This window comes from Periplaneta americana, chromosome 3 (assembly GCF_040183065.1).
Source record: "Periplaneta americana isolate PAMFEO1 chromosome 3, P.americana_PAMFEO1_priV1, whole genome shotgun sequence".
NCBI classification, from domain to species: Eukaryota; Metazoa; Arthropoda; class Insecta; order Blattodea; family Blattidae; genus Periplaneta; species Periplaneta americana.
In genome coordinates, this window is record NC_091119.1 from 179,454,971 (window position 1) to 179,468,649 (window position 13,679).

Genomic DNA, 13,679 nt, shown 5'->3' on the forward strand with positions numbered 1-13,679 from the left:
ATGTAGAACCTGAAATGTAGAGCGTAAAATCATTTTATCCTACTAAGAGATCTTGCTGAAATGATTTGGAGACTACAAAATTTTCTAGGCCTCTTATTTTATCAGTAAGTAATACCTTTTGATCTTTCCTTAGGAACTGTAATTTTTGCGCTCTCTCGAGCCAATACTGAAGACAATGACACACATCAATATCTACACTACACCGCCATTAAGTATATGGAAAAAACCCAACCCCACTGGGTTAATAAGTATAAAAATAGTTGATTTTTAATAACAATATTATTATCTTACTTAAGTTTTGTAGTTATATATAGCAGCCACTCAGTAAATTATAGAAATGAAGATCTAAATTAAGATATTCTCTACATTTACTTACATAACCTCAAAACGTTTCACTTTTATGTCATCAATATAGCATCAACATTATGCACAATTAATGAAAAAGAGACGCATCATGACATTAAGTATAATATTTAATTTCTAATGGTAACAATGTCATCAAACTACCTCAAGTTTCGTAGATTTGAATATCCAATACACAGCTGAACTCAGAAAATTATACACTGCAGAATCAGTTTTTAATAACAAATTGAATTGAGCTCTAAATATGTCGGCAATCCTGCAGGTCATGGCCTTCGTGTAATAGCCTATTGTTTATTGTAGTGTGTGTTTTGTTCTGAAATTCAATCAAGTCGGCCGTGATTCACTAAAATTAGTTCTCAAAACTGACAACAGATGCATTTTGGAAAATAGGAAAATTATGTAGGAAAATTGACATTTCACTGAAAACTACTACTTTTCCGAAAAACTTTGGGTTCCAAGCTTCAAAATGAGGGGCCATTTATTAAAATCCGTTCAGCCGTTTTCCCGTAATTTCCATTACCAGTTCAAATTATATATATAAATAGCATATTAACCTGTTGTATCCTATAGAAAACTTTGTCAATTTAAGAGTTAAGAACTGAACTTCTACACGTGATTTTATGCAAACATGTCAAGGACCTATTTTTATTTTTTCCTGGAATCTCTCCATATACGTTTATGGCTAGTCTTCTTCTCTGTTTTTTGAAGCGTTACATTTACGTAGTATAGATTCCAGTTGTTTCTTTGGTTCTAGATTACTACTCCATCTCCAATGCCCTGTGTGTTGCCTACATTCAGGGCAGTCCGGAACCTTAATGAGTGTCCCTTGTACAGGGACATCACTTTATTTTTACTTCAATTTTTATTGTACCTGAGTTTTTGAATGTACTTCACTCCCACCCCTTCTACTAAGGAAGTTCCAACTCCACACAGAACCAAGACCGCAGATAGTAAGCAGTACTGAGTTACTGGGTATAGTACGTTCCAGAAATATGTTCGCGTTTTCCAGTGACGAAAGAGCTTTCAATATTGAATCATATTTTCGCACAGGTACTGTCCGTTTGCCTACGTCGCATCCCGATTTCCCCCATCTGCTTCTGCTCGCCCCTCTGTAAAAGCTGGGCTGTCTTAGCTCTTTTCTGAAAACATTAATTTCTCTTAGGAATTGGACGTTTACGTAATATTATACAGCTGTTTAATTTAACTTAAATAAAAGGGCCTCGTTAAGTAATTAACTGTCACGTGAGATCCTCCCTTTCTACAATCCTGCGGCATAACCACTTGGACGGACAGTAGATAGTATGTCTGAGTAATTTTATATTTTCGGGTCGGGCAGAAGTGAAGATTGAATTCACAGTACGTAGAGTAGGTACAGAATTATTTCAACATGAGTTACTAGTACGAAGGACGAAACTGGCAATTGGAATTAGATGCAATAGTCTATAGTGCGATAATATGCACAAAAGAACTGAAGCCTGTATCGAAATGAACGGCCACCATTTTCAAAATTGTGTTTAAATATTCATATTATGATTATTTTTCAATTTAACTTCTTTCTCTATATTGTACGCTGATGTGCTGTAGACAGTATAGCCTACACTGCATAACGAATACGTTCGCATGGATAACTCACTTCGTGAGTAAAAACACTTATTCTTAATACAGTACTGTACTTTGATTAAAGAAAAACCTAATGAAAATTATCAAACTCAAAATCGCGATATTTCCTAGTTTACGTAAATGGATGAACTACTTTTCTTCCATCCTATACCTAGTAGAGTGATTTGTGTTTTATGCCAGTATCATCGAACTCCAGTCTTGGAGGGGGGAGCAAGCGGTGTTTCCGGTTCTCTAAAGGTATAGACAGGTTAATATTAAAAATGTTAGTAAAAATAAAATGATGTCCCTGTATATCTCATGCAATATCAACATTGTTCTTTTAGCATGCACTGTGACTTCTTCTACTGACTAGCCACAAACGCCATTCTCTGACTCGCGATGTTTATTATTTTGCTGTTTGTTAAAACTTGTTTAAAACAATTGAACGGCAAGCCGGCTTTGAGTATGATCTTTAATACTTTTTTATTGCTATGAATGTGTAATAAAGTGAAAATTTATCATCAAATATAGGCCTACGTGAAGTGTATGGTGAAAATTCGATAATTGGGGGTATGTTTCAAAAATGGGTTCGTATGTCAAATGAAAGACGATAGAATGTGTGTAACAGCAGCATCTGTATTAAAATGAGGTAGTCGATTTGGTGTTACGTGTACAGTCAGAAAAGTAAGACCTTATTTGCTGTGTATTCACATCGCTGTATTATTCGCCATTCGAGAGTCTTAAGCATTTCAGATATAAGCTTATGTTCTATTAGATCAAAATTAGTACTTGGAACTTTTGCCGCGAGATTTAAATGCTCGTTGAAATTCCTGTATTGAACTTTCTGAGAAGACAAATCAACATCCAGATATGTTCTTCAATTCTTGAGTATTTGTCGACCGATTTTGAATAGACTCTGGACTCTATGAAAGTCTATAGAAAAAAATCACTTGCTAATAAATCAGGAGATCAGGGTGGCCAGTTTAAATGTATATAGGGTGTTTAAAAAATACGGGGCATAATTTCAGTTATGTATTTCCCACATGTAGACAATCAAAATAGTTCATTACAACATGTGTCCGGAAATGCTTTATTTCCGAGTTATGGCCTTCACAACATTGAAATTCACCGGAACGTTTTTCTTTCCGCAGTTCGTTGTCATTACAGAAGATGTTCAAAATGTCCACCTCCTGCTTAAATACAGACCACACATCGATGTCTCATTGACCTGCGAACACGATCCCAAACTCCAGGAGTATTGCGTATGTCCTCGGAACATGCCACAATTCGATTCCGAAGGGATTCCAAATCAGGCACCGGAGACGAATAAACCAATGATTTTAAAAGGCCCCACAAGTAGAAATCGAGAGGGTTCAGATCAGGTGAGCGTGGAGGCCAAGCAATTGGGCCACCTCTACCTATTCATCGATCAGGAAACCTTCGATCCAAGTACCGGCGAGCCGTACGACTGAAGTGTGCAGGAGCGCCGTCATGCAAGAAGTGAATGTGTTGACGATTGTTCAGTGGAGTGTCTTCTAAAACATGAGGTACGGTTCCGGTGAATTTCAATGTTGTGAAGGCCATAACTCGGAAATAAAGCATTTCCGGACACATGTTGTAATGAACTATTTTGATTGTCTACATGTGGGAAATACATACCTGAAATTATGCCCCGTATTTTTAAACACCCTGTATAACAATTTTTAAGTGCTAGTAGTTAACTGTCGAGAATGCCGCGATTTTCAAAATTGTAATTGTTTTTGCTGGATCATCGCTTTATTTTAGTTTCAGTGTAAGTAAAAAAGCTTCTTCATTTGGAAATAGACTTACGTGTTCTTTCACATTCACTGTGTTATTTTGTCAGTCTATGACTCTATTCTATGTACTTATATTCGTAGGAAGTTTTGTACCCATATATTCTTACTCACGTAGCAAACTGTGCGACTTCTGGGACCCAGATTTCGTCGCTGTTCACATTTAAAGAAGTGATGCCACCATAATCATCCGGGTTCCAGCGAAGGTGCTCGTCTGTCCATTGCTGTAAAAAGTTACAGATTATTCTAAGCAGAAATAATTATTTTTGTACATTACTTCTTTGTTAAAGTTTTCATAAGACTTCAAGCATCAGGAAGAAGAACACGTTTTCAATAATATATTTACATTCAAACAACAAACCATTTTAACACTATAATGATATGATTAAAATTAAGAAGGAATAAGAATATACTAATAACAAGGGCTTCGAAACACCGTCAAATTTAACGTAAGTGAAAAATGTGTTTATAAAATTCATTTAATTCATACAAATCATAGAAATACTGAAAAATATCTTAAGTTCTAGTCATTAATTAGTGGGAACAAATTCCTACAATGGTATACAATACACTTGCTCTTCTCAATAATAGGCTATAATGACCCAAAGCGGATTTTGGGTCCCGATACTAAACGTTAGGTTACGTCAGTTACAGGGAGTTGTTTGAACTTATTACTACACTCCTTCCATATGCCAACGGACGCGACGTCTTGTTGCTGTGTAGGGACAGAAAATCCACTGTCTGATTATGACAGTGAAGTTTGGACTCGCAAACAATATAAGAAAATATGGAGACAGTTGAAATGAGATTCTTCTTAAAATAAGAATGAGATTGAAACCCTACCACATGTGCTTGGCTTCTGAAGAAAGGGAGAACTTCTCAGGTAAAATCGCCACAAAAGAGTAAGAAATTCAGTGGCTAACTGCTTCAGAGAGTGCAACAATTCTGAAGTGCATGAAGAGATTCATTGTATTTCAAATTAATGTTTCACTAAGAGAGCAGATATAGTTGAAATGGACAGACAGAGAAATAGGGGATACATAATTGACTCAACCGCACACTTTGAAAGAGGAGGCACTCAAATACAAGATGTAAATCTGGAGAAAAACATCATTATCATCCTTGTTGTGCTTACTTTTCAAACAAATACAACATCGAGAACTAGAAAACGATTGGCTTGGTTTTGGCGCAAGAGAAGCTATTACAAGATTTTTTGCTGATCTTTTCAACAGTTTAGATCTACACAATTCTCATCTCGAAGACATCGGCCTGCAAATCTTAAGGGATTCCTTTAGCTATAGGCCTCGTACATAATCATTTATATTCTTAAAAATTAAAATGGATTTAACTTCTTGAAAGTGATAGCTGCCCACTCAAAGTTACATAAAGAAAATGAAAACAGTTATTATACTAATGCATTAAAATTTATTAGCAAGCATAAATTAAAATACTATCTTGTTTGAATTGATCAGAAGGCTGTTTCTTCATGGTAACCCTTAGAAAGGCACCTAACCTATAACTTCTCTCTAATGTGCTACAGTTCATGCTTCATGTTACGTTTTATGTTTCCAGGTTATGTATTGACTTCTGTTCTAAGTTTCATGATCTATATGATGTCCTACGATATGTAGTTTGTTATGTTCTATGCTATGTATTATGTTCTATTTTTATGATTTATTTCATGTTATGTTTCACATATTTATATTTTATGTTCTATGTTATGTTTTTGTGTTTCACTTTATATTGTACGTCATGAGTAGGCTTCGAGACTTCGGACCCAATAGAGCAGTTCAATGGGAAATCCACATAACGGTGTACTGAGTATAGTGGTAAAGCGTACAGTGGGTGGGGGTACTGTTGAATGAATGTCAACAAATACGCAAAGGAAAACGCTCTGGATTTGAAGATTTTGACGAATAATTTGGTTTTTATACAAACTGTGTCTCAAACTATTACACGGTTAGAAAAATCAGAGCAAGAGATGCCGGAAGCCCTCAAATTAATTTAGAAAATGATGCAGAGAATTAATGAGACATCAAGTACACCGGTTACTGAACGTATAAAATAGAAGTGGAAATCAATTTTAAGTAAAAATAACGGATATGGAACATTGTGTAAAATAAACAGCAAATTAGTGGACATAGAGTCACCCGAGAATAAAGGACTGTCTCTTAGAGACTGCAATGATGTTAGGTTTTTTCGTTTTGCTCCTATCACGTCATGCGACGTAGAGCGCAGCTTTCTACAGTACAAACTTTGTTTGGCAGATAACCGAAAAAGATTTACGTTTGAGACACTGAGAATGTATCTTGTAGTAGGTACATTGCAATTCGGTACTGTAACTGCACTTCCTAAAGGTGACCAATAGGATAAATGAATAAATTAAAATTGCCACATGCTTATTTCCACCATTAACACTGTGTATAATTAAACACAAATGCTTATAAAAGACAGGAGAATAAATGCTTTTCACATTCTTTTGACATTGTCATTGTGTAATGTATATTTACTTTCAGAATGTACAGGGACATCATTTTATTTTTACTTCAATTTTTATTGTACCTGAGTTTTTGAATGTACGTCACTCCCATCCCTTCTACTAAGGAAGTTCCAACTCCACACAGAACCAAGACCGCAGATAGTAAGCAGTACTGAGTTATCGAGTAAAGTACGTTCCAGAAATATGTTCGCGTTTTCCAGTGACGAAAGAGCTTTCAATATTGGATCATATTTTCGCACAGGTACTGTCCGTTTGCCTACGTCGCATCCCGATTTCCCCCACCTGCTTCTGCTCGCCCCTCTGTAATAGCTGGGCTGTCTTAGCTCTTTTCTGAAAACATTAATTTCTCTTATGAATTGGACGTTTACGTAATATTATACAGCTGTTTAATTTAACTTAAATAAAAGGGCCTCGTTAAGTAATTAACTGTCACGTGATTTCCTCCCTTTCTATAATCCTGCGGCATAACCACTTGGACGGACAGTAGATAGTATGTCTGAGTAATTTTATATTTTCGGGTCGGGCAGAAGTGAAGATTGAATTTACAGTACGTAGAGTAGGTACAGAATTATTTCAACATGAGTTACTAGTACGAAGGACGAAACTGGCAATTGTAATTAGATGCAATAGTCTATAGTGCGATAATATGCACAGAAGAACTGAAGCCTGTATCGAAATGAACGGCCACCATTTTCAAAATTGTGTTTAAATATTCATATTATGATTATTTTTCAATTTAACTTCTTTCTCTATATTGTACGCTAATGTGCTGTAGACAGTATAGCCTACACTGCATAACGAATACGTTCGCATGGATAACTCACTTCGTGAGTAAAAACACTTATTCTTAATACAGTACTGTACTTTGATTAAAGAAAAACCTAATGAAAATTATCAAACTCAAAATCGCGATATTTCCTAGTTTACGTAAATGGATGAACTACTTTTCTTCCTTCCTATACCTAGTAGAGTGATTTGTGTTTTACGCCAGTATCATCGAACTCCAGTCTTGGAGGGGGGAGCAAGTGGTGTTTCTGGTTCTCTAAAGGTATAGACAGGTTAATATTAAAAAAATTAGTAAAAATAAAATGATGTCCCTGTACATATGTGTGTGTTTCCCCATACTAACGTACTCTACTCTAAATAGCAACGTTGTTACCTCAACACATCTCTATCTACCTACAGTGAGTCAACAACCCATAGTGCATGCACAGTAAACGTACTGTATCGGGTCCAAAGTCTCGAAGCCTGGTCATGAGTTATAACCTATTATATCGTATGTTCTATGCTATGTGTTAAGTTGCAAGTTCCTATGTTATGTTCTGTGTTATGTTTATGCATTTATGCTATGTTATGTATGTGGTATGTGTGTAATACCTATGTTCTATGTGTTATACGTTTTATGTATGTTACGTGTTTCATGTGTGTTATGTATGTATGTTATGTTGTGGTACGGCTAGCATGCGATGGTTACAAGTTACACATGGGCCCATTGAACTACTGCGGCCAAATATTCACATGGGCAAGATGTGTCCAGTAAATTTCCAATGAATATCTCCAGAGGCACATTTTCTTTAAATCTTCGACACGGAACTCCCAGATTCATTTTCCTTCCCAAGGAGAATATACTAGAGGTTTCCATCGTTCTCAACCATCCAAAGTTATCGGACACGTGTGAACACAGAAACCTCAGACCTAACCGCAAGTATGGAGATAAATATCCCTTTCTTGCCTGAAATCGAACCCATATTCTCTAGCTACAAGTGTGTCAATTTAAAACAGAGTGAAGAATTCATAATGCGCAAATGTATAAAAGGAATTCTTACCCAGAACATCCAGCAGTGAATATTAATGGAATTTATATGTTCGTCCTGCAACAAGAAATTGATGTAAATTAATTGACCATACAAAGTGCATCACTAATGGTATAGTAATATCAATATTAATGGCATCAGTACAGGATTCTTTAGCTCACATTATTTTCTTCTTTCTCTGTTGAAACTGCGCTTAACATTTTATTTTTTTTACTCCACTTATATGTTCACTGGCACCCTTACATATATTATTATAATGTACCGAAGTACATATGATATTTCCATGCAGATATTTTGCGTCATCATACGATGAAAGAGTAATGGAACGGAGAAAAATTCTCTCCGGCGCAGGGATTTGAACCCGGGTTTTCAGCTCTACGTGCTGATGCTTTATCCACTAAGCCACACCGGATTCCACCCCGGTGTCGGAAGAATCGTCTCAGTTTTAAGTTCCAACTCTTGGGTTCCTTCTAGTGGCCGCCCTCTGCACTACGTCTCTGCCGGAGAGAATTTTTCTCCGTTCCATTACTCTTTCATCGTATGATGACGCAGAATATCTGCATGGAAATATCATATGTACTTCGGTACATTATAGTAATATATGATATGCGTAAATCACTTCGTGATTTAAGACGGCGCTTATTCCGTCGGATCCCGGCCAACTAGTCATTCATTACGAGTGCACCTCAGCACATATGTGGACTTCGGTCCTAGGTCCACAGATATCTATGACGTAGTGCAGAGGGCAGCCACTAGAGGGAACCCAAGAGTTGGAACTTAAAACTGAGACGATTCTTCCGACGCCGGGTGGAATCCGGTGTGGCTTAGTGGATAAAGCGTCAGCACGTAGAGCTGAAAACCCGGGCTCAAATCCCGGCGCCGGAGAGAATTTTTCTCCGTTCCATTACTCTTTCATCGTACCCTTACATAACCTAACTCTTGCAACATGTTTTTTTTTATTTCTGCATTTACATTGAGTCTAGAGACTTCCACAGATAGGTACTCAAATAATTGAGTTTAAAAAAAAACAATCATAGTCCAAAAACATACATTTTCATGAGAAACAGAAAACTATCTGGCATAGAAGTTGTTGACACTTCAAGTATGAAATTCATCATGCCATTTCTTAAGGTGTTCTAGAAACTTAGGAAAACTGAAGCACATTTATAACTTAAATTACCTCATAGAAATAAATGTGTAAATGCAAGTAACCGTGGACAATGGTTGTTTTAAGAAGTTGTGGCTGAAGTGTGCCTCCTTTAATCTTCTTTTTCTTTATTATATCCTGTTTCTTCTCCTTTCGTTGCTTATTTTCTTCCATGGGGTTACTTCTGCACCTAAAGATGACTCCATAACTAATACAACAATTCACGTGCTAAAATATTTTTCTCTGAGTTGGCTTTTGCCGCGTACGTAATGAGATTAATTGGAAATGAATAATTTTATTTATTTATTTTATTTATTTTTATTGCTAGTAAGTTTGAAATTAATACAAATTAATAAATACAATGAAAGATAAACTAACCCACTCCTGAATAAGTAAGACTCGTGCTCAGGAGGGGATTCCAATATAGACAAAAATAAAATTAAAATTGAGAGTGAATACAGATTAAATAGTGTTTAATATGTTTAAACCCGAACTATAAATCCAATACAATTTTTTTTATTTTTTTTTATTAATTTGGAGAGGATTCGTGGTTGAAATGTTATTGGAATAAAATTTGTTTAATAATCTGGGACCTTGACTCATGCTATGATAAAAAGCTGTATTGGTTTTAAATTTTGGTTCAGACAAACGCAGAGAATTCATATTTTTAGTTCTATATTTATGTATATATCTTTCAAAGTTATTAAAATTTCTATGAAATGTGCAAGAATAACAAAAATACGACTTTTGTTTTAGCTTTCCTAAAAATTGCAGTATTGTAACTTGGTTGACTTTTACTCTCAGATAGGCTACAGCCAACCAAGGCGACTGTTCATGCTGTTCAAGATGGGCGATAATCTCTGGGAAGTCCATAGAAGTGACAAGATTCTTAATTTGGATGAAACGAACAGAAGGCCTATTAAAATGTAGAGGAATTGCTGTTCAGAAGTTTGAAATTTACTCACAAAACTGATGCTCCTCAGCAACATGTTGACACTGACGACTGTATCGTAAGAGTGATGAGAAACGGGCCTCACCGTCTTGTCGTAGTCACATAACAGGTCCTGCTTCAATCTGGTGGTTTCCGTCTTCCGTGTCGGATTTTCGATGCAGTCATCTTCAGCATGCACGACTGAAAATTTACATGTATCTTTTTCATCAAAAAATACATCCAAAAAGAGAAATCTCCAAGCAGACTAATGAAGCTTTCTATACTCACACCACTGTAACTCAATAAATACAACATTATTGTAATATTTCTATACTTTCACCACTGTAACCCAATAAATACAACAATAGCTACTGTAATATTTCTATACTCTCACCATTGTAACTCAATAAATACAACATTACTGTAATATTTCTATACTTTCACCACTGTAACTCAATAAATACAACAATAGCTACTGTAATATTTCTATACTCTCACCATTGTAACTCAATAAATACAACATTACTGTAATATTTCTATACTTTCACCACTGTAACTCAATAAATACAACAATAGCTACTGTAATATTTCTATACTCTCACCATTGTAACTCAATAAATACAACAATAGCTACTGTAATATTTCTATACTCTCACCATTGTAACTCAATAAATACAACAATAGTTACTGTAATATTTCTATACTCTCACCATTGTAACTCAATAAATAGAACAATACTGTAATATTTCTATACTTTCACCACTGTAACTCAATAAATACAACAATAGCTACTGTAATATTTCTATACTCTCACCACTGTAACTCAATAAATACAACAATAGCTACTGTAATATTTCTATACTCTCACCACTGTAACTCAATAAATACAACAATAGCTACTGTAATATTTCTATACTCTCACCACTGTAACTCAATAAATACAATAGCTACTGTAATATTTCTATACTCTCACCACTGTAACTCAATAAATACAACAATAGCTACTGTAATATTTCTATACTCTCACCACTGTAACTCAATAAATACAATAGCTACTGTAATATTTCTATACTCTCACCACTGTAACTCAATAAATACAACAATAGCTACTGTAATATTTCTATACTCTCACCATTGTAACTCAATAAATACAACACTAATATTTCTATACTTTCACCACTGTAACTCAATAAATACAACAATACCTACTGTAATATTTCTATACTCTCGCCACTGTAACTCAATAAATACAACAATAGCTACTGTAATATTTCTATACTCTCACCATTGTAACTCAATAAATACAACAATAGCTACTGTAATATTTCTATACTCTCACCATTGTAACTCAATAAATAGAACAATACTGTAATATTTCTATACTCTCACCATTGTAACTCAATAAATAGAACAATAGCTACTGTAATATTTCTATACTCTCACCATTGTAACTCAATAAATAGAACAATACTGTAATATTTCTATATTCTCACCATTGTAACTCAATAAATAGAACAATACTGTAATATTTCTATACTCTCACCATTATAACTGAATAAATACAACAGTACTGTAATATTTCTATACTCTCGCCACTATAACTGAATAAATACAACTATACTGTAATATGTCTATACTCTCACCACTGTATCTCAATGAATGTAACAATACTGTAATATTTCTATACTCTTACCACTATAACTCAATAAATACAACAATACTGTAATATTTCTGTACTCACGCCACTGTAATTCAATAAATACAACAATACTGTAATATTTCTATACTCACATCACTGTAACTCAATAAATACAACAATACTATAATATTTCTATACTTTCACCACTGTAACTCAATAAATATAACAATAGCTACTGTAATATTTCTATACTCTCACCCACTGTAACTCAATAAATACAATAATACTGTAATATTTCTGTACTCTCACCACTGTAACTCAATAAATACAACAATAGCTACTGTAATATTTCTATACTCTCACCACTGTAACTCAATAAATACAACAATACTGTAATATTTCTATACTCTCACCACTGTAACTCAATAAATACAACAATACTGTAATGTTTCTATACTCTCACCACTGTAATTCAATAAATACAACAATACTGTAATATTTCTATACTCTCACCATTGTAACTCAATAAATACAACAATACTGTAATATTTCTATACTCTCATCACTGTAACTCAATAAATACAGCAGTACTGTAATATTTCTATACTCTCACCACTGTAACTCAATAAATACAACAATACTGTAATATTTCTATACTCTCACCATTGTAACTCAATAAATACAACAGTACTGTATTATTTCTATACTCTCACCACTGTAACTCAATAAATACAACAATACTGTAATATTTCTATACTCTCACCACTGTAACTCAATAAATACAACAATACTGTAATATTTCTATACTCTCACCACTGTAACTCAATAAATACAACAATACTGTAATATTTCTATACTCTCACCACTGTAACTCAATAAATACAACAATACTGTACAATTTCTATTCTCTCACCACTGTAACTCAATAAATACAACAATACTGTAATATTTCTATACTCTCACCACTGTAACTCAATAAATACAACAATACTGTAATATTTTTCAGACAACGCATACTAAACCAATATTCACGTATTGATGTACGACTTTGTACTGGAAGGTCAGTATTGAATGTGTGAACTCCCTTGTAACATAACACTTCACCGCCCACCGTGTTCAAATTACGCCAGTATCAAAAGGAGGAGATAATGAGTTTGTGTGTGTGTATGTGTATACAGTAATGATTTTCAGACTGTATTTTCCTCAAGAGGAAAAATGAAACAGTATTTAGGATTGGAAACATATTTCCTTAAGACTTAACATGGTTATAAAGTATTGCTTTACACTTCCATTCAAACATCATTATTATTTTTTTAATAGGAATATTTCTATGTTAGTCACTATTTTAGTTAATCATACAACCAAAAAATACGCTCTTCTTCCTCCTCCAGAGTTCCGGATCCGGACACTCTCCATCGTCCATGTTTCTTTTCTGCATGTTGTCCTAATTTCATCCTTCCAAGTAGATCGTGTTCTTCCTAATTGTCTTCTTAAAGATTCTTCCATACTTCGCACGAGTCTTTGGTCGATATAAGGAGGATTTTTTATGATAATTTCTAGAGAATACGGCGTACATGCTCACCAGGTCTTACCGTGTGCGACTTTTATTTGTGGGGAAGCCTAAAAATGATAAAGTCTATTCTAAAGAAATAACCCTCACACTGTCACATATGAACTGAAAAGCAATAACTTTTGCGTGTGAAAGCTGTTTGACCAGAAGAAGTCAGGAATGTCTGAATTCAGGGAGAGAGACACTCCTATAACACAGGTTATATAGTGTTCGGAATTTATAAAATAGCATTGGATATATAGGCGTCTTCTTAGCCCACACCTCCTTCTTTGTAATATAACTATAAAATAAGTTATTTTCGT

The 13,679-nt window shown here is 34.6% G+C and overlaps 1 protein-coding gene across 2 annotated transcripts in view; it reads right to left on the bottom strand.

Moving 5' to 3' along the window:
* LOC138696862 (neuronal acetylcholine receptor subunit non-alpha-3-like) overlaps window positions 1–12,890 on the bottom strand; it is a 28,898-nt gene extending 16,008 nt beyond the window's left edge. The window contains exons 1-4 of one of the 2 annotated variants that reach the window (XM_069822314.1): window positions 12,771–12,890; window positions 10,203–10,369; window positions 8,103–8,147; window positions 3,891–4,000 (exon numbers count right to left, since the gene is read on the bottom strand). In XM_069822314.1, the coding sequence (XP_069678415.1) occupies window positions 3,891–4,000; window positions 8,103–8,147; window positions 10,203–10,369; window positions 12,771–12,822 (374 nt within the window). In that variant the 5' untranslated portion in view covers window positions 12,823–12,890. Of the gene's footprint in view, window positions 1–3,890; window positions 4,001–8,102; window positions 8,148–10,202; window positions 10,370–10,458; window positions 10,499–12,770 lie in introns of those variants that run through there. The other variant, XM_069822313.1, reaches the window with a different exon arrangement.
* Window positions 12,891–13,679: the final 789 nt, after the last annotated feature.